The 22280-nt window shown below is 36.1% G+C and overlaps 1 protein-coding gene across 1 annotated transcript in view; it reads left to right on the plus strand.

Moving 5' to 3' along the window:
• The window catches only part of MNS1 (meiosis specific nuclear structural 1), an 84796-nt gene that overhangs the window by 47479 nt on the left and 15037 nt on the right, over nucleotides 1-22280 (plus strand). The window contains exons 5-7 of the mRNA XM_019968782.2: nucleotides 7121-7350; nucleotides 7718-7934; nucleotides 8031-8138. Coding sequence (XP_019824341.2) covers nucleotides 7121-7350; nucleotides 7718-7934; nucleotides 8031-8138 — 555 coding nt within the window. The remainder of the gene's footprint in view (nucleotides 1-7120; nucleotides 7351-7717; nucleotides 7935-8030; nucleotides 8139-22280) is intronic.

Raw genomic sequence — 22280 nt, forward strand, 5'->3', positions numbered from 1 at the left:
GCATTTCTCTGATAATGAGTGATGTTGAGCATCTTTTCATGTGTTTGTTAGCCATCTGTATGTCTTCTTTGGAGAAATGTCTATTTAGTTCTTTGGCCCATTTTTTGATTGGGTCATTTATTTTTCTGGAATTGAGCTGCAGGAGTTGCTTGTATATTTTTGAGATTAGTTGTTTGTCAGTTGTTTCATTTGCTATTATTTTCTCCCATTCTGAATGCTGTCTTTTCACCTTGCTTATAGTTTCCTTGTTGTGCAGAAGCTTTTAAGGTTAATTAGGTCCCATTTGTTTATTTTTGCTTTTATTTCCAATATTCTGGGAGGTGGGTCATAGAGGATCCTGCTGTAATGTATGTCGGAGAGTGTTTTGCCTATGTTCTCCTCTAGGAGTTTTATAGTTTCTGGTCTTACGTTTAGATCTTTAATCCATTTTGAGTTTATTTTTGTGTATGGTGTTAGAAAGTGTTCTAGTTTCATTCTTTTACAAGTGGTTGACCAGTTTTCCCAGCACTACTTGTTAAAGAGATTGTCTTTACTCCATTGTATATTCTTGCCTCCTTTGTCAAAGATAAGGTGTCCATATGTGCGTGGCTTTATCTCTGGGCTTTCTATTTTGTTGCATTGATCTATATTTCTGTCTTTGTGCCAGTACCATACTGTCTTGATGACTGTGGCTTTGTACTAGAGCCTGAGGTCAGGCAGGTTGATTCCTCCAGTTCCATTCTTCTTTCTCAAGATTGCATTGGCTATTCGATGTTTTTTTGTATTTCCATACAAATTGTGAGATTATTTGTTCTAGCTCTGTGAAGAATACTGTTCGTAGCTTGATAGGGATTGCATTGAATCTATAGATTGCTTTGGGTAGTATACTCATTTTCACTATATTGATTCTTCTGATCCACGAACATGGTATATTTCTCCATCTATTAGTGTCCTCTTTGATTTCTTTCACCAGTGTTTTATAGTTTTCTATATATAGGTCTTTAGTTTCTTTAGGTAGATATATTCCTAAGTATTTTATTCTTTTCATTTCAATCGTTCATCGCAGCATTGTTTACAATAGCCAGGACGTGGAAGCAACCTAGATGTCCATCAACAGATGAATGGATAAGAAAGCTGTGGTACATATACACAATGGAGTATTACTCAGCCATTAAAAAGAATACATTTTAATCAGTTCTAATAAAGTGGATGAAACTGGAGCCTATTATACAGAGTGAAGTAAGCCAGAGAGAAAAACATGAATGCAGTATACTAACGCATATATATGGAATTTAGAAAGATGGTAACGATAACCCTGTATGCGAGACAGCAAAAGAGACACAGATGTATAGAACAGTCTTTAGGATTCTGTGGGAGAGGGAGAGGGTGGGATGATTTGGGAGAATGGCATTGAAACATGTATAATATCATATATGAAATGAATCGCCAGTCCAAGTTCAATGCATGATACTGGATGCTTGAGGCTGGCGCACTGAGACAACGCAGAGGGATGGTACAGGAAGGGAGGAGGGAGGGGGGTTCGGGATGAGGAATATGTGTACACCTGTGGCAGATTCATGTTGATGTATGGCAAAACCAATACAATATTGTAAAGTAACCTCCAATTAAAATAAATAAATTTATATTTTAAAAAGTCAACTATAACTTTAGGTGGGTAACTTTTCTGTTTAGTAAACAGAAATCTTTTCTTTTCATGATTTCCTCTAATTTTATCCTCTTTCCTTACTCCTGACCTACTACCCATAATTATCGGTAGTAGTTACTCTTGGGCAAAGGAGTTTCAAACACACTCAGCAGTAGTATTACACAGTTTAAAATAGGGTTTATTAACCCTTACAAGCTGAATGTACATCATCACTTGAATTTTTGTTGTCACTCAGAAAGGCTAGACATAGATGAAGAAGTCTGATGGCAGTATTACATAGTCTTTTAAGTTCCCTCACCCTCATTTCTCTATTATTTTGTAGCGCATTTTAATAGCAGAGTTCCCTCTCTCCTAGATCCCTTTCAGAGATGTTTTACAGCTATTAAAAAGAAGGGCTTCCCTGGTGGCTCAGCAGGGAAGAATGTGCCTGCTAATGCAGTTGGCACAGGTTCAGTCCCTGGATTGGGAAGATCCCCTGGAGTAGGAAATGGCAACCCACTCCAGTATTCTTACCTGGAAAATCCCATGGACAGAGGAGCCCAGCAGGCTATAGTCCATGGGGTCGCAAAGAAATCAGACATATCTGAGCACAGACACACACTGAGAGAGAGGTAAAGGCAAATATTCTGGCTTTTAAAATTGGCCAGAATATATTCTATATTCAGAGGAAAAAAAGCAAGTTGTGAAAAAACATGTCGGAAAATAATAAATTTTATTGACCATTTTATAGACCATTTTTATTTTTGAAAACCTGTGCAGATAGGTATGTGTATACAACATCTGTGGATATCTGTATACACACATACATATGTGTTGTGTATATCAACAAACACATACAGTTAGATGGGTGATATCAAAACACTTAACCAGTGCAGTGTTATAGAAGCCTCAGATAAGAACAGTTTCTGGCTGTTGTGACACAAGTGTGCATGTATGTTAGTACAGAAAAAATCTATAGGGTTGTACAGCATGCTGTTAACAATGATAGCCTTTGGTGTGGCAGATGGTAAGAGGGGCTAAGGAAATGTCACTCTAAACGCCATATTCTACCCTTTCAAAAATAAAGTAGAACATGATGTACAGTTTGAACAGTAGATAGCAGTTTTAATTATTTTGATAATTGAAGTTATTCAAGGCAATTGTAGATATTTACTCTGGCTATTGAAATACTTGTTATTTTCTAAATAAAGTTGAGCCACAAAAATTAAATCAAATACTCTTAGACTTGACTAGGTGTCAGGATATTTAGGTGCTAGTTTTGGCTGTGTCTCTTAGCCTTAGTTTTCTTATTTGTGAAATAAGATTATTGTATTTCTGTAAGTGTGTGTACATTTGTACAAACATGTTTTGTCATGTCATATTTTTCCTGTAGAGCCTAGTACAATATGTGCTAAGAAAGCAGAGGAAAGAAAGAATTTGAGTCAAGTAACATTTACAGTGTATATGTTAAAGGCATCAATTAGATCAGGAATAGCATTTACATCAGTTCAGATACTCAGTTGTATCTGACTCTGCGACCCCATGAAGCTCAGCACACCAGCCCTCCCTGTCCATCACCAACTCCCGGAGCTCACTCAAACTCATGTCCACTGAGTCAGTGATGCCGTCCAACCATCTCATCCTCTGTCGTCCCCTTCTCCTCCTGCCTTCAATCTTTCCCAGCATCAGGGTCTTTTCGAATGAGTCAGTTCTTCACATCAGGTGGCTAAAGTATTGGAGCTTCAGCTTCAGCATCAGTCCTTCCAATGAATATTCAGGACTGATTTCCCTTAGGATGGACTGGTTGGCTCTCCTTGCAGTCCAAAAGACTCTCAAGAGTCTTCTCCAACACCACAGTTCAAAAGCATCAATTCTTTGGCACTCAGCTTTCTTTATAGTCCAACTCTCACATCTATACACTACTGCTAGAAAAACCATAGCCTTGACTAGAGGGACCTTTTTTGAACAAGTAATGTCTCTGCTTTTTAACATGCTGTCTAGGTTGGTCATAACTTTCCTTCCAAGGAGTTCAGTTCAGTCGCTCAGTCATATCCACTCTTTGTAACCCCATGAACTGCAGCACACCAGGCCTCCCTGTCCATCACCAACTGCCAGAGTCCACCCAAACCCATGTCCATCGAGTCGATGATGCCATCCAACCATCTCATCCTCTGTCGTCCCCTTCTTCTCCTGCCCTCAATCTTTCCCAGCATCAGGGTGTTTTCAAATGAGTCAGCTCTTCGCATCAGGTGGCCAAAGATTTGGAATTTCAGCTTCAACATCAGTCCTTCCAATGAACACCCAGGACTGATCTCCTTTAGAATGGACTGGTTGGATCTCCTTGCAGTCCAAGGGACTCTCAAGAGTCTTATCCAACACCACAGTTCAAAAGCATCAATTCTTCGGTGCTCAGCTTTCTTTATAGTCCAACTCTCACATCCATACATGACCACTGGAAAAACCATAGCCTTGACTAGACGGACCTTTGTTGGCAAAGTAATGTTTCTTCTTTTTAATATGCTGCCTAAGTTGGTTATAACTTTCCTTCCAAGGAGTAAACACCTTTTAATTTCATGGCTGCAGTCACCATCTGCAGTGGTTTCAGAGCACCCAAAAATAAAATCTGACACTGTTTCCACTGTTTCCCCATCTATTTCCCATGAAGTGATGGGACCAGATGCCATGATCTTCGTTTTCTGAATGTTGAGTTTTAAGCCAACTTTTTCACTCTCCTCTTTCACTTTTGAGAGGCTCTTTAGTTCTTCATCACTTTCTGCCATAAGGGTGGTGTCATCTGCATATCTGAGGTTTCTGATATTTCTCCTGGCAATCTTGATTCCAGCTTGTGCTTCCTCTAGCCCAGCATTTCTCATGATGTACTCTGCATATAAGTTAAATAAGCAGGGTGACAATATACAGCCTTGATGTACTCCTTTTCCTATTTGGAACCAGTCTGTGTTCTATGTCCAGTCTAACTGTTGCTTCCTGACCTGCATACAGGTTTCTCAAGAGGTAGGTCAGGTGGTCTGGTATTCCCATCTCTTTCACAATTTTCCACAATTTATTGTGATCCACACAGTCAAAGGCTTTGGCATAGTCAGTAATAAAGCAGAAATAGATGTTTTTCTGGAACTCTCTTCCCTTTTCCATGATCCAGTGGATGTTGGCAATTTGATCTCTGGTTCCTCTGCCTTTTCTAAAACCAGCTTGAACATCTGGAACTTCACGGTTCATGTATTACTGAAGCCTGGCTTGGAGAATTTTAAGCATTACTTTACTAGCGTGTGAGATGAGTGCAATTTTGCGGTAGTTTGAGCATTCTTTGGCATTGCCTTTCTTTGGGATTGGAATGAACTGACCTTTTCCAGTCCTGTGGCCACTGCTGAGTTTTCCAAATTTGCTGGCATATTGAGTGCAGCACTTTCACAGCGTCATCCTTCAGGATTTGAAATAGCTCAACTGGAATTCCATCACCTCCACTAGCTTTGTTCATAGTGATGCTTCCTAAGGCCCATTTGACTTCACATTCCAGGATGTCTGGCTCTAGGTGAGTGATCACACCATTCTGATTATCTGGGTCGTGAAGATGTTTTCTGTACAGTTCTTCTGTGTATTCTTGCCACCTCTTCTTAATAATTTCTGCTTCTGTTAGGTCTCTACCATTTCTGTCCTTTATTGAGCCCATCTTTGCATGAAATGCTCCCTTGGGGTCTCTAATTTTCTTGAAGAGATCTCTAGTCTCTATTTTCCTCTATTCTTTGCATTGATCGGTGAGGAAGGCTTTCTTATCTATCCTTGCTATTCTTTGGAACTAAGTGTCTTTTAATTAGCATTAACATTAGCCTTTATATTTTATTTTTTTAAACTTTTTATTTTTTATGGTGTGTAGCCAGTTAGCAAGTATGATAGTTTCAAGTGAAAATTGAAGGTACTCAGCCATGCATAGACATGTATCCATTCTCTCCCAGACTCCCCTCCCATCCAGGCTGCCACATAACATTGAGGAGAGTTCCTTATGCTATACAGTAAGTCCTTGTTGGTTATCCATTTTAAATATGGTAGTGTAAACATGTCCACCCCAAACTCCCTAACTATTCTTTCTGCTGCTGCAACCATAAGCTCATTCTCTGTGCATCTTTTTCTGTTTAGTAAGTTCATTTGTAATATTTCTTTTTAGATTCCGTGTATAAGGAATGTCATATGATATTTTTCCTTCTCTGTTCAACTTATTTCACTAAGTATGACACTGTCTAGGTCCATGCATGTTCCTGCAAGTAGCATTATTTCATTCTTTTTAATGGCTGAGTAATATTCCGTTGTATATATGTCCCACATCTTTATCCATTCCTCTGTTGGTGGACATTTAGGTTGCTTCCATGTCTTGGTTATTGTAAGTAGTGCTTCAGTGAACATTGGGGTGCATGTATCCTTTTGGATCATGTTTTTCTCCTGAAATGCGCCCAGGAGTGGGATTGCAAGGTTATATGGTAGCTCTATTTTAGTTTTTTAAGGAACCTCCATACTGTTCTCCATAGTGGCAGCACCAATTTACATACCCACCAACAGTGAGGAAAGTTCCCTTCTCTCTACACCCTCTCCAGCATTTATTGTTTGTGGATCTTTTGATGATAGCCACTGTTCACCTTCATATTTTTATCTGTTTCTTATTTTGTGTTTGATACTGCTAACCATTCTAGCATTTGGGATGTGATCATAATGGTAAAGGATAACTTTTTAAACTGCCCCAGTGTATATACGTTAAACCATTTTGTTAAATGATTTCAAAATGCTCAAAAAAATCAAGGTAACTCATTCAAGATGCAGGATTGTGTCTCATTCAGAAGGAATGGTCTTGAAGAGTGAATTAAAACCTCAGAAAACAGACACAGTATTGTATGTGACCCTTTTTTTAAGTTAAAGTTATTTCAGAGGGCCTTTAATAAATGAGAAAGGGGACATTTCAAAGGCCACTGGCAGCAAAGAAAATTTAGGCTGAGAGAACTTGAGTTGCTCAGAGCTATATTTAATAGCAGACAGGTATAAAAAAGATAGCACCATCCTTACTCCAAATAGCAGCCAGTACCCAGTGGAGCTAAAATTTGTGAAAATTACCTACATCAACTTTTAAGTAGATGAGGAAGATGACTGTTGCTTTAGAAATTAACAAAATTATTAATGAAGCACTTCTAATCTTACTTACTGTTTTTCAAGTGTGGAGTTATTCTCCTTATTGCCCTGAGAGCTACTTGAAGAAATAGGAAAGCCTTTAGGGTTTGCTTTTCATTCAAACCCCACTTTTCATTCAAACTCTTCTTTTCATTCATTTGCTTTTCATTCAAACCCCTCAGGTGACAGTGACTTACCTTTGCTTTTTATCTACACAGATGAAAATATTTTATGAAATAGGCCTTATAGTATTCAGTTCCATGTGCTAAAAGTATTGTCATATTTTGCTCAGGTTTGATAATAGAAAGATGAGTTTTGTTTTAATAACAGAAACGTGATGCTGAAATAGCCAGAACTATGATGGAAGAGCACGAGAGGTTAATAAAGGAAGAGAGTGCTGCAGAGGACAAACGAAACCAAGCAAAAGCACAGTACAGTCATGACTTAGAGAAACAACTGGAGGAACAAGAGAAGAAAAAGCAGGAAGCTTATGAGCAGCTGCTGAAAGAGAAACTCATGATTGATGAAATTGTTAGGAAAATCTATGAAGAAGATCAATTGTAAGTTTGCCCCAACTTTCTTACATGCTTAAACATGCTTAAATATTTGTTAGATTTATCTCAAGCTTGTCATGAAGAATAAACCACCTAAGAAGTGCCTGATACACAGTAAGTCCTCAGTAAATGTTATGACCTAAACTGAGACCAAGTCTTATTTATCTTTGTTAGTATAACAATTAATTGATAATTAAGAGATACTTATTAAGTAACAGTGACTAAACCTTTTTTTCCTTAGTGCATATCAGGAGAACTTGTTTTCTGTTCAGTTTCCTTGGTAGACAGCTAAAGGAAATGACACTCATGTTTTTTTTTACTTTTTTATTATTATTTCTGTTACTATCGAACTGCACTCACTATTACTTTTTAGGGAAAGACAGCAAAGGTTAGAGAAAATGAATACAACTCGAAGGTATATAGAAGAGTTTCAGAAAGAGCAGGCTCTCTGGAGAAAAAAGAAACGGGAGGAGATGGAAGAAGAAAATAGAAAAATAATAGAGTTTGCCAAGTTGCAGCAACAAAGAGAAGAAGATCGAATGGCAAAAGTTCAAGAAAGTGAAGAAAAAAGACTACAGCTTAAAAATATGGTACTAAAATAATTGTTTTAACACTGGAGAAATTCTTAAATATTTGTCATAGAATTTGATTCTTATACATGTTTTTTTTTTTTTTTTTTTTAATAGCTGACTCAGAGGTTGGAAGAAATGCTGCGGCAACGTGAAGATTTAGAACAAGTGCGACAGGAATTATACCAGGAAGAACAAGCTGAAATATATAAGAAGAAACTAGAAGTAAGTTTTGGAAATTGAAGGAATGATTAGCATAGTGAAAGTGAAAGCTTTAGTTGCTCAGTCATGTTGACTCTTTGTGACCCCACTGACTGCAGCCCAGCAAGCTCCTCTGTCCATGGAATTCTCCAGGCAAGAATACTAGGGTCACCATTTCCTTCTCCAGGTTAACATAGAGAAGAGTACTATTTTGAGATGAAGCAGTAGAAAGGTAATAGATTTAAACCCGACTATATTGATAGTTACCTTACATGTAAGTGTCGTATAAGTGCTACATTTAAAAGAGAGATTTTCAGGCTGGATAAAAGAGCTAGACCCAGACAACATTAAAAAAAAACTGCATCAAAAAGCATGATGCAACTATATTGTCTACAAGAGACATAATTTAAATATGAAGACATATATGTTTAAAAACAAAAGGATGGAGAAAGATATGCAGACAAACACCAATCAAAAGCATGTTAGGGTAGAAATCATGATGATAATAGGCTAAATTCATCTAGAGGATATAATACCCTAGAAGTGTATGAACTTAAATAAAACTTCAACTACAATACCTGTAGCAAAACTGAAAAAACTGAGAGGAGAAAGATAAATCCGTAATTATATTTGAATATTTCAATACTCCTTCTCATTAATATATAAAATAACTAGTCATAAAACCATGGGATATAGCATTGAACAATTTGACCTCAAGTTATGACAATTTGTCAGTTTTCTAATTGGGTGTTTTTTGTTAATTTATTATAGGATTTTGAGAGTCCTTTATGTATTCTAGTTCTTTGTCAGGTGTGTGGTTTACAGATATTTTTTCCTAGTCTACATGTTGTCTTTTCATCCTCTTAATGGGGGTCTTTTCCAAAGCAAATGTTTTCAATTTCTGTGAAGTCTAACTTAGCAATTTCTGTTTATATGGACCATAACTTTAGTATCAGTTCTAGGACGTCTTTACCTAGAACCCAAAGAATTTTCTTTTTTTTTTTTTTTCCTTAAAAGATTTCCTCTTCAGTTAATTTTTGTTTGTAGGTTATGAGACTTAGGCCAGTTTCTGTTTTGCTTTTCTATGTCCAGTTGGTCTAGTTGCAACTATTTGTTGAAAGGTTTTTTCTCTTACACGCAGTTGCTTTTGCTACTTTGTTTAAAACACATTTTAAACAAAGCTGAGCACATTTGTGCGTATATTCCTGGGATCTCTGTTTTGTCTGTTGATTTATGTGCCTATCCCTTCAGGAGGACCACACAGTTTTGATTACTGTATCTATATAAAGTCTTCAAGATCGTTTTAGTTATTCTAATTCCTCAGCCTTTCCATATAAAGTTTAGAGTAATCTTAACTCTATCTACAAATAGTCTTTGGGGAATTTGATAGGAATTAAATTAAATCTGAATATCAATTTGGGGAAGATTGACATGGTCACTATATTGAGTCTTATAGTCCAGGAACATGGTATGACTCTTCATTTACAATTTCCCCTTGAACAACACAGGTTTGAGTTGTGTGAGTCCACCTATACTTGGATATTTTTCAGTAGTAAAATCTACTGTTTACACAGTCCATGGTTGGTTGATTCCACAGATATAGATATAGATCTATGGATATATAGATATCTACAGATATAGAACTGTGGATACAGAGAGCTGACTAAATTTATGTGGTTTAACCCCTGTATCGTTCAAGTCAATTCTGTTTAAGTCATCTTTGAATTTTTTCATCAGTGTTTTATATTCTTCAGCATACAAATCCTGTACATGTTTTGTTAGATTTACATCGAAGTATTTCAGTTTTTTGAATGATTGTAAATGGAATTTAAGTTTTAATTTCATTGTCTACATACTCATTGCTAGTGAATTGACTTTAAAAAAAATATATATTTACCTTGTATCTCATGACCTTGCTGAATTCACTTAGTAGCTGTAGGAATTTGTAGGAGTTGGTTTGTTTTTCCATACATAGTCATGTCTTCTGCAAATAGGAACAGTTTCATTTCCTGGTTTCTTATCTATACACTTAAAAAAAATATTTATTTATTTAGCTTTAGTTGTGGTACATGGGATCTTTACTTGTGGCATGTGGGATCTAGTTCCATGACCAGGGATCAAACCCCAGGCCTCCTGCAGTGAGAAGGCAGAGTCTTAGCTGCTGGACCACCAGGGAAGTCCCATCTCTACACTTTTTATTTACTTTTTTGTTTTATTGTACTGGCTAAAAGTTTTAGCACTGGCTGGCACTATATTGGATGAATGATGAGAGTAGATGTCATCTTTGTTATCTCTCAGGGGAGAAGCATTATGTTAACTGTAGTTTTTTGTAGATGCTCTTTTTATAGTTGAGGACATTCTCTTCTATTTCTATTTTTCTGAATATTTTTATCATAAAGAGGTGTTGAATTTTGTCAAATGCTGTTTCTTCTTTAGCTTGGTTGATTGCATTGATTAACTTTGGGAGTTACTGAACCACCTTGCATCACTAGAATAAATCCCACTTGGACATGGTGTGTATGTCTTTAAATATGTGACTGGATTTTAATTTTCTAATAATGTGTTTCAGGGTTTTTGCATCCATATTCATAAAGAATATTGGTTTTTAGTTTTCATTTTGTATACTGGTGTCAGGGTAAACTGCCTTCATAAAATGAATGGAGAAGTTTCCTTCTATTTTTTATTGTTTAGAATTGATATTAGTTAATTCTTTAAACATTTGGTAGACTTTTCCAGTGAAACTATCTAGGCTAGGAATTTTATTCTTTTAGTGTTTAAAAATATTTATTCAGTGTTTTATTGTGTATTTAAGTTAATTTTTATTTTATATTGGAGTATAGTTGATTTACAATATCGTGTTACTTTCAGGTATACAGCAAAGTGATTCAGTTATGCATATACATACATCCATTCTTTTCCTGATTCTTTTACTACTTAGATTATTACAGAATAATGAGTATATAGTTCCCTGTGCTATATAGTATGTTCTTGTTATCTATTATATATATGTGTGTGTGTGTGTGTATACACCTTTCTCCTTTGGTAACCATAAATTTGATTTTGAGGTCTCTTTCTGTTTTGTAAATAAGTTCATTTGTATCATTTTTTTAGATCCCATGTGTAAGAGAGATATATTTGTCTCCCTCTGACTTTTTTTCACTTAGTATGATAATACCTATCATGCCGGTTGTTATAAATGGCATTATTTCATTCTTTTTTATGGCCAAGTAATATTCCACCACCCACACCCACACCCACACACACACACACACACTCACACTCTTCCTTCTCTGTTCCTTTGTTGATGGCCATTTAGGTAGCTTTTATGTCTTGGCTATTGTAAATAGACCTGCACTGAAAACATTGGAGTGCCTATATCTTTGAATTATGATTTTCTCCAGATATATGCCTAGGAGTGGGATTGCTGGATCATATGGTAGTTCTATTTTTAGTTTTCTAGAGAACCTCCATACTGTTCTCCATAGTGGTTGTACCAATTTACATTCCTGTCAACAATGAAGGAGGGTTTCCTTTTCTTCACACCCTGCCAGCACTTAACTGTTTCTAGACTAATGGTGATGACTATCATCATTGTGACTGATGTGAAGTAATACCTCATTGTAGTTATAGTGATGTTGAGCATCTTTTCATGTGCTTTTTGGCCATCTGTATGTCTTCTTTTGAGAAATGCCTCTTTATGTCTTCTGATTGAAATTCTCTGCAAGAGATTTCTGTGTATTTACCCATTTTTTATTTATTTATTTTTTTTTGGTGTTAAACTGCATGAACTGTTTATACATTTTGGAGGTAAACCCCTTGTTAGTAACATTGTTTCCAAATATTTTCTCCCATTCTGTGGGTTGTCTTTTCATTTTGTTTATGGTTTCCTTTGCTGTGCAAAGTCTTTTAAGTTTAATTAGGTCTGAGTTTTGTTTTTATTTTCATTACTCTAGGAGTTGAATCAAAAGACCTTGCTGTGGTTTATGTCAAAGAGTGTTCTGTATATTTTTTCCTTTAAAAGTTTTATGGTATCTGGTCTTATATTTAGGTCTTTAATCCATTTTAAGTTTACTTTCGTGTAAGGTATTAAAAGAATATTCTAACTTCATTTTTTTTTTTTAACATGTAGCTGTCTGGTTTTCCCAGCATCACTGATTTGAGAGACTGTCTTTTCTCCATGGTATATTCCTGCCTCCCTTGTTGTAGATTAATTGTTTGCAGGTGCAAGGTTTATTTCTGGGCTTTCTGTCCTAGTCCATTGACCTGTATTTCTGTTTTGGGGCAATTACCGTACTTTGATGACTAAAGCTTTGTAGTGCAACCTGAAGTCAGGTAGTCTGACTCCCCCAGTTCCATTTTTATTTCTCAGGATTATGTTGGCTTCAGGATGTTTTGTGTTTCCATACAAACTGAAAATTTTTTTCTAGGTCAGTGAAAAATGCCATTGATAATTTGACAGGGATTGCATTGGATGTGTAAATTCCCTTGGGTTGTTTGGTCATTTTAACAATATAAGTTCCTCCAATCCAAGGTTATGGTATGTCTGTGTATCTGTTTGTGTCATCTGTGATTTCTTTCATCATTACCTCATAGTTTTCAGAGTGCAGGTCTTTTGCCTCCTTAGGTGAATTTATTCATAGGTATTTTATTCTTTTTGATATGATGGTAAATGCAATAGTTTCCTTAATTTCTCTATTTTTCTGTTTTTAGTGTATAGAAATGCAAGAGATTTCTATGTATTAACTTTATAACTTACAATGTAATTGATTCATTGATGAGCTCTAGTAGTTTTCTGATAGCATCTTTAGGGTTTTTTATGTGTAGTGTGTCATCTGCAAACAATAACAGTTTACTTCTTTTCCAGTTTGGATTCCTTCTGTTTCTTTTTCTTCTTTGATTGCATGGCTAGAATTTACAAAAGTATATTGAATAAAAGTGATGAGAGTGAACATTCTTTTCTTCTTGATCTTATTGGAAATGCTTTCAGTTTTTCACTGTTGAGATTGATACTTGCTGTGGATTTGTCATATATGGCCTTTATTATGTTGAGGTAGGTTCCCTCTGTGCTCACTCTCTGAGCAATTTTTATCATAAATGAGTGTTGAATATTGTCAAAAGCTTTTTAATGCAACTATTGAGATGGTCATATATACAGTTTTTTTATTCTTCAGCTTTTTAGTGTGGTGTATCACATCGATTAACATATGTTGAAGAATCCTTGTATCCCTAGGTTAAATCCCACCTGATCATGGTGTTTGATATTTTTAATGTGTTATCGGATGTGGTTTGCTAGTATTTTGTTGACAATTTTTGTATCTATATTCATCAGAGATATTGACCTGTAATTTTCTCTTTTTGTGTGTGTTATCTTTGGGATTGTGATGGCCTCATAGAATGAATTTGAGAGTGTTCCTTCTTCTGTAGTTTTATGGAAGAATTTCAGAAGCACAGGTATTACCTCTTCTCTAAATATTTTCTAGAATTCACCTATGAAGCCATCTGGTCTTGGACTTTGATTTGTTGGAATATTTTTAATCACAGTTTCAATTTCAGTAACTTGTAGTTGGTCTGTTCATATTTTCTATTTCTTCCTGGTTTGGTCTTGGAAGGTTCTACTTTTCTAAGAATCTGTCTTCTTTTCTAGGTTATCCATTTTATTTGCATACAGTTGCTTGTAGTTGTCTCTTGACTGAGTCCCTGGTGTCTCAGACTGTAAAGAGTCTGCCTGTGATGCAGAAGACCCGAGTTCAGTTCCTGGGTTGGGAAGATGCCCTGGAGAAGGGAATGACATATTCCAGTATTCTTGCCTGGAGAATTCCATGGACAGAGGAGCCTGGTGGACTACAGTCCAAGGAAGGGGTCACAAAGAGTCGGACGCAGCTGAGCGACTAACTCTAACCATCCAGCTAGTAGTCTCTTACCAAGTTTGTCTTTTCAAAGAACCAGCTTTTAGTTTCATCAGTCTTTTCTTTTGTTACCCTCATCTCCATTTCTGCTCTGATGTTTATGATTTCTGTCCTATTAACTTTGAGTTTCATCTGTTCTTTTTTAGTTGCTTTAGGTCTAGTGTTGGATTGTTTATTTTGGATTTTTCTTGTTTCCTGAGGTAAGATTGTATTACTGTAGACTTCTCTCTTGAAACTGTTTTTGCTGTGTCCCATAGATTTTGGATTGGGGTTTCATTTTCATTTATCTCTAAAATGTTTTGATTTTGATTTCTTCAGTGATGCATAAGTTGTTTAGTACCATATAGTTTAGTCTCCGTGTGTTTGTTTTTTGTAGTTTTCTTCTTAGAGTTGATTCTTGTTTTTTTTTTTTTTGGCAGGGCTGGATCTTCATTGCTGGGCATGGGCTTTCTCTAGTTGTGGCGAGTGGGAGCTACTCTCTAGTTTTGGTGCATGAACTTCTCATTGTGGCCGCTTCTCTTGTTGCAAAGCATGGGCTCTAGGGTGCACGGGCTTCAGTAGTTGTGGCACACAGGCTCGAGAGCATGAAGGCTTCAGTAGTTGTGCCTCGTGGGCTCTAGAGCCCAGGCTTGGTAGTTGTGACACATGGGCTTGTTGCCCCTAGCATGTGGAATCCTTCTGGACCTGGAGTTGAGCCTGTGTTCTCTGCATAGGTAGGTGGATTCCTAACCACTGGACCACCAGGGACATCCCTTGTAGTTGATTTCTAATCTCATAGCATTGTGGTCAGAAAATATGCTTGATAATGATTTTAAGTTTCTTAAATTTAGCTTCTTTTGTTGCTCAGCATATGATCTATCCTGGAGAATATTCCTTGTGCAGTTGAGAAGAACATATATTCTGCTTTCAAATGGAATGCTCTATAAATATCAGTTAAGCCTGTCTGGACTAATGTGTCATTTAAGGTCTGTGTTTCGTTACTGGTTTTCTTTCTGGATGATCTGTCTGTTGATGTAAGTGGGGTGTTGACACATTATCAACTGGGGGAGTTTTGCAGAGACTAACTCCTGTGGCCAGCGATTTGTTATGTAAGTAAATATTGAAACACTAGCGTTTAAGTAAATATCAACAACTCTTTTTGCACTTGATGTATTTATTTGAAATTCTGTACATGTCTCACTAAAGCATTCTAATATTTTGTTACAGCATGATAGGAAGTATAGCAGCACCTCTGTGCAGGGACATAGAATATCTGTTACACACATACTGCGTGTCACCGGGCTTTCTCCTGGAAGAGCAGACCCTACACTTTCTGGCAGTATTTGCTTAGTCCTGTGGGTATTATTTCCTCTGGAATGTGTTCTTTTATTTTACTTGATAACAAAGTGGATCTTTGTAGGGAGCTCTTTTAGAAATGCCCCAGAAGGACCAGATGCAAGACCACCACTACATTCACCAGAATTCTCAGTTACTGATTGTCGAGCTACTGCTAACAGAAGTTGCCAGTAAGTCCTTTTACTCTGTGCATTAAGGCTATCATAAAATCTAACTGTATTGTATAAGTCACAGTTACTCAAATAGAAGCCCACTTTCTTACACCATTTTTGAGTTTTCTGGAGGATATTGAAGTTTGCCAGATACTGATCAGATCAATCAGCTCCTTCCATGTATTTAATTATACTCTAATTCTCAAGTGGGCTTGGTTATCCAATGTCCAGTCCTCCTGTCTTCCTTTCCTGTAGATTTTATGGAGGAGTCAGGAACAGTTGTCACCATGCAGACTCGTGTCTTTCCATATAAGAAAAATCACTTCTCCCTTCTGTAAGAATGCCATTTCTCCTCTGTGTAGATTTTAGATTTCTCCTTTAACTGGCTTGGTCGACCCGTGATTCTCTCCTGTAGTCCCACAAGCTCTGGTTTTGTTTTTTAACCACATTCTAGATGTGGACACACTGTTGCCATAATTATATTGGTAAATTATAGTGCCATGGACTAAGATAAGGTTGTACGACCAATAAATAATACTGTTTCTTGCAGGTTTTTTTTCCTTCACTTGTGTAAATCTCAAGGTTTCAAATATATTCAGTTTCACTTCTGCTAACTGTCCTGACCAAAATTTCATATTTTGTAAGGTTCTGGGATTACAGGTTTTGAATTTGAGCTGTTTTCTCCACTTTGCATTGCCTCAGCAAGTGATAGCTCTTGTTTAGGTATATAAATTTTGGTAGAAAATAATCCAGAAGAGGTTTAACTCTTACATTAGGATTTATCTGATCTTTCTTTAAATTAGCTTCCTTGAGGTATAATTGCCATATAAAACTGTAAGATATTTAAAGTGTATATCATGGTGACTTGATAAATATTTACATTGTAAAAAGATTCCCCATCTATAGTTAGTTAACACATCTATCACTTCACATATTTTTTATGAGAATTTTTAAGTTCTACTCTCTTCAGAAATTTCATTTATACAATGAAGTGTTTTCAACTACAGTCACCATGTTTTATGTTAGAGCCTCAGATCTTATTTGTCATAGAGCTGGAAGTTCATACCATTTTACCAACTTTTCCTATTTCTCCCACCCACCAGTCTCTGCCAACTACTTTCCAACTTTCTGTTTCAATGAGTTTGACATTTTTTTTTAAGATTCCACGTGTTACCAGGCAGTATTTGTCTTTCTTTGATCAGCTCATTTCATTTAGCATAAAATGCTCAAGATCCATCTGTGTTGTCACAAATGGCAGGATTTCATTATTTTATGATTTTATGGCTGAATTATATTCCACTTTATATAGCTCTACCACGTTTCGTTTATTCATCTGTTGATGGACAGTTAGGTTGTTTCCATATTTTTGCTATTGTGAGTAATGCCACAATGAACACGGGAGTGCATATACCGTGTTAAGATCCTGTTTTCATTTCCTTTGGATATATACCTGGAAGTGGGATTGCTGGAACATATGGTAGTTCTGTCTTTAATTTTTTGAGGAATCTCCATTGGCTATATCAATGGCTATACCATTGGCTTTGCTTTTCTACCCACAGTGACAAGAGTTCCCTTCTCCACATACCCACCAACTATTATCTCTTTTTTGATGATAGCCATTATTACAGATATCTCTTTGTGGTTTTGATTTGTATTCCCTGATGTTTAGTGGTGCGTTGAGTACCTTTTCTTGTCCCTGTTGGCCATTTGTATATCTTCTTTGGAAAAAACATCTATTCAGATCCTCTGCCCATTTTTTAATCAGATTTTTTTTGTTCTTTTCTGTTGAGTTTTGTGTCATTTTTATATATTTTAGACATTAACTCCTATCAGATACAGAATTTGCAAATGTTTCTGCCATTCCATAGGTTGCCTTTTCATTTTGTTGATGATTTCCTTGTCTGTAGTCTTCCCTGGTAGCTCAGATGGTAAAGAATCTCCCTCCAATGCAGGAGACCTGGGTTCAACCCCTGGGTTGGGAAGATCCCCTGGAGAAGGAAATGGCAACCCACTCCAGTATTCTTGCCTGGAGAATCCCATGGACAGAGGAGCCTGGCGGGCTACAGTCCATAGGATCACAGAATGACACAACTGAGTGACTTTAACTTCATTTTCTTATCTATACAGAAGCTTTTTAGTTTGATGTAATCCTGTTTGTTTATTTTGCTTTTGATGTCAAATCCAAAAATTCATTGCCAAGGCTGATTTAGAGGAACTTATTCTCTTCTTTTGTAGGAGTTTTATGGTTTCAGTTTCATTAATTTTTTTAAAGAGTCAGCCTTTTGCCTCATTTATATTGTCTATTAGTTTTCTGTTTTCAATTCCATTTATTTCTGCTCTATTTACTCCCTTCTGCTTCCTTTCTATGGGTTTCTGAAGTGTAGTAGCTTAGATTATTGATTTGAGACGTTTCCTACAATGCTGCTGCTAAGTCACTTCAGTTGTGTCCGACTCTGTGCAACCCCTTGGACGGCAACCCACCAGGCTCCCCTGTCCCTGGGATTCCCCAGGCAAGAACACTGGAGTGGGTTGCCATTTCCTTCTCCAGTGCATGAAAGTGAAAGTGAAGTCGCTCAGTCCTGTCTGACTCAGCGACCCCATGGACTGCAGCCCACCAGGCTCCTCCATCCATGGGATTTTCCAGGCATGCCCCTATAAATGCATTTTACTGTATGTATACATTTGGTGCTATAAATTTCCCTCAAAGCTGTTTCAGTTGCACCTCACAAGTTTCAGTGTTGTTTTCATTTTCATTATCTTTGATGTTTTCATTTTCTTGAGCCTTTTTCTGACCAATGGATTACTTAAAACTGTTATGTAGTCCCTAAATGTCCAGAAATTTTTCTTTAAAAATAAGTTACTTATAGTTTGATTTCATTGTTATCAGAGAACATGCCCAATATGATTTTATTTCCTTTAAATTTGTTCTGTGGACATTTGAAAAGAATATGTTTTCTGCTACTTTGGGTGAAATGTTCTAGAAATATGTTTAAATGTCTAAAATTTCTATAAATGCCAATTAGATTCTATTGATTGATTGTGCTGTTGAATTCTCCTATGTCCTTGCTGATTTTCTGTCTAGTTGTTCCATCAGTTGTTGAGAGAGGATTGTTGATGACTCTAACCATAATTGTGGGCTTGTGTTTCTCCTTAAGGTTTTTTTTTTTAATTGAGGCAAAATTCATGTAACATAAAAGTGACTGTTTTAAAGCAGCATTTAGTACATTCAGAATATTGTGCAACCACCATCTCTGTCTAGTTCCAAAACATTTTCATTACCCCAAAAGGATACCTTGCATTAAGCAATTACCACTCTTTCCATGTTTTCCAAGACCCTGGCAACTACTAATTTGCTTCCTGTCTTTATGAATTTCACTATTCTGAATATAAGTGGGATCATGCAATATGTGACCTTTTGCATTGTGATTTCTTTCCCTTAGAATAATATTCTGGAGTTTCATCTGTTTTGTAGCATGTGTCAATAATTAATCCACCCCCCACTTTTTTTTTTGGCTGAATAATAGTCCAGTGTATGGATATACAACATTTTGTCTATCCATTCAATAGTATATGTTTCTACCCCTTTTTTTTTTTTTTTTTACTATTGTGAATGTTACTGCTATGAACATTTGTGTACAAGTTTTGTTTGAGTATCTTTTTCAGATCCCTTTGGGTGAATACCTAGCCCTGGTATTGTTGGGTCACATGGTAATTCTGTGTTTAGTTTTCTGAGGAACTTCCCAGCTGTTTTTGATAGAGGCTGGACCACTGTACTCTATTACTGCCTATGTAGGAGAGTTCCAATTCCTCCACATCCTTGCCAGCACTTGTTATACTGTGTCATATTATAACATAAAAAGAGCTGAAGCTAAAACATTTCTAGAAGAAAACATGAGAAGGTCATTATGAACTTGGAAATAGCAAAGATTAAAAATTTTTAGGATAAAGGCATGAGCCATAAAAAGTTTATAAGTAGGCGTCATCAAAATGAATAATTTCCTAACATTGTTAGGAAAATGAAAATGCAAGCCACTGTTGGGAGAAAACATTCCATATACATGCATCTTACAAATAACTTTTATCCAGAATATGTAAAGAACACTCAATAAGTTGACAACAGAATATAAAAAACCCAAGTTTTTTTTTTTTTTTTTTTTTTAAACAAACCGGAAGTTTCAGCACTTTGTTTTGATCATGTTGCACGGCTTGTAGGGTCTTAACTTCTGACCAGGGATTGAACCCGCACCATCAGCAGTGAAAGCATGGAATCCTAACCACTGAACCACTGGGGAACTCCAAAAGTTTGAACACTTTATAAAATAAGATATATGAATGTTTATAACAATTAATAGTATTATTTGTAATATTATCAGCTATATTAAAACAACATTGTCTTAGATACACAGTTTCGTCAATGAGGAAGAAATAGATACTGTGTAAAATATCAAAACTTATTTCATTTGAGTCCTTAATTATTAACTGCAGGAACACATGTATACCTGTGGTGGATTCATTTTGATATTTGGCAAAACTAATACAATTATATAAAGTTTAAAAAAAAAAAAAAAAAGATTGTAAAATGTGTCCAGTTCTTTTAAAGAAACATCTTAATAAAATTCTCTTATAGATACCTAATGTCAAATAACCCCCAAAGCATTAAGAATAAAATGATGGATGAAGGCTAACAGGCATATATGAACAAATGGGAAGCAGGTAGGCAGCGTTATTACTAGGTACGTGGAACAGCAAATGAATCCCAGGTATCACAGAGAAAAGGTATAATCATTAAGGGACATATAATGAACATTTTATCTCCCATGTAACATTGTTGTACTGAAGTACGTAACTGTTATATCTCCAAAGAAAATTTATTGGAAAGGGGAAACGGTGTTTAAACACCACTAGAACTTAATAACAAATATTTTAACTTACTAACTGAAAATCTGTAAACATTCAATTATTATTGGTTGAAGAGGATATTTGCAGACAATTTAGAGGAGGAAATTATGACATCAAAATCTATTAGGCAATTAAAAAAATTTTGTTTGTTTATTTTTGGCTGTTGTCTTTGTTGCTGTGTGTGGGCTTTCCCTAGTTGCAGTGTGCAGGCTTCTCACTGCAGTGGCTTCTCGTTGCGGAGCACAAGCTTTAGGATGCGCAGGCTTCTGTAGTCGTGCTGCACAGGCTTAGTCGCCCTGTGGCATGTAGAATCTTCTCAGGCCAGGGATTGAACCTGTGTCCCCTGCATTGGCAGGTGGATTCCTTATTTTTTTTTTTTTCTTATTTTTTAATTTAAAAAATTTTTCATTCAAGTATAGTTGACTTACAATGTTTCAGGTGCACAGCAAGTTGATTCAGTTGTATATATACAAATATATTAATTTTTGAAATTATTTTCCATTATAGGTTATTACGAGATACTATCGTTCTCTGTGCTATAAAGTAAACTTTTGTTGCTTGTTGCATATGTTTTTTAATTAGAAATATAGCATTCTACTGATATTAAGTCAAACAAGTGGAATCAAAATGTCATACATTTTTTCATTAGGCAAAAATTCATGTTTTCTAAAATATGTTATACATATTATTTCTATATAGGTATACAAAACTTTTCTACTATGCTTGATAAGGCTGGAGAAAGAAAATTTTTTAAAAGATGAAGAAATTGGAAAACAGAGTAAATGGGAGCACTGAATATGAAATAGAAAAAGTGAAACTAGATGAAAGGAAAAGATCATCATACAGCCATTAAACATGGCTGTTCATTAGAAATACATCTGGAGCTCTGGAGAAAAAAGCAGCACCTGGGCTTTCTGTTTTTCAAAAACTCCCAAGATAATTCTGATATGCATCTGGAATTTTAAAAGTGATTACAAGTTTTTCTATTAAATTGTACTTTTGGTGATACAGAGTTCTATATTATTTTTCTGTTGACCAATCATGATACAATGGCAGTAAGTGAGTAATAGTTACATAATCACAATAGTAAAAGATGTTTATCAGTTTTCACAGTCAATAGCCAGACAAAAATAAAAGATAATTACAATTTCAAGTCATAATGGGAACATGATTAACCTAACAATATAAAATAATTACATACAATCTGGGGGGTCAAGCAGAGTGATGTGGTAAGTGGAAGTGCCTCCATGCACACATTTTCATCTGGCCAGCCAGTCTGTGTCTTTTGGTTGGTGCATTTGATCCTATTACCATTTTCTTAACTGTCTGGGTTAATTTTCTGTAGGTCTTTCCTTCTGTTGTGTTTCCTGCCTAGAGAAGTTCCTTTAGCATTTGTTGTAAAGCTGGTTTGGTGGTGCTGAATTCTCTTCACTTTTGCTTGTCTGGAAAGTTTTTTATTTCTTCATCAAATCTGAATGAGAGTCTTTCTGGGTATTCTTGGCTGCAGGTTCTTCTCTATCCTCACTTTAAATATGTCATGCCCTTCCCTTCTAGCTTGTAGAGTTTCTGTTGAGAAATCAGCTGATAGCTTGATGGGAGTTCCTTTGTACGTTATTTGTTGTTTTTCCCTTGTTGCTTTTAATATTTTATCTTTGTCTTTCATTTTTGTCACTTTGATTACTATGTGTCTTGCTGTACTCCTCCTTGGGTTTATCCTGCCTAGGACTCTGTGCTTCCTGGACTTGTTTGACTATTTCCTTTCCCATGTTAGGCAAGTTTTCAGCTCTTAATCTCTTCAAATATTTTCTCAGATCCTTTCTCTCTCTCTTCTCCTTCTGGGTGCATTTAATGTTGTCCCAGAGGTCTCTTAGGCT

Source organism: Bos indicus, chromosome 10, assembly GCF_029378745.1.
Source record: "Bos indicus isolate NIAB-ARS_2022 breed Sahiwal x Tharparkar chromosome 10, NIAB-ARS_B.indTharparkar_mat_pri_1.0, whole genome shotgun sequence".
NCBI classification, from domain to species: domain Eukaryota; kingdom Metazoa; phylum Chordata; class Mammalia; order Artiodactyla; family Bovidae; genus Bos; species Bos indicus.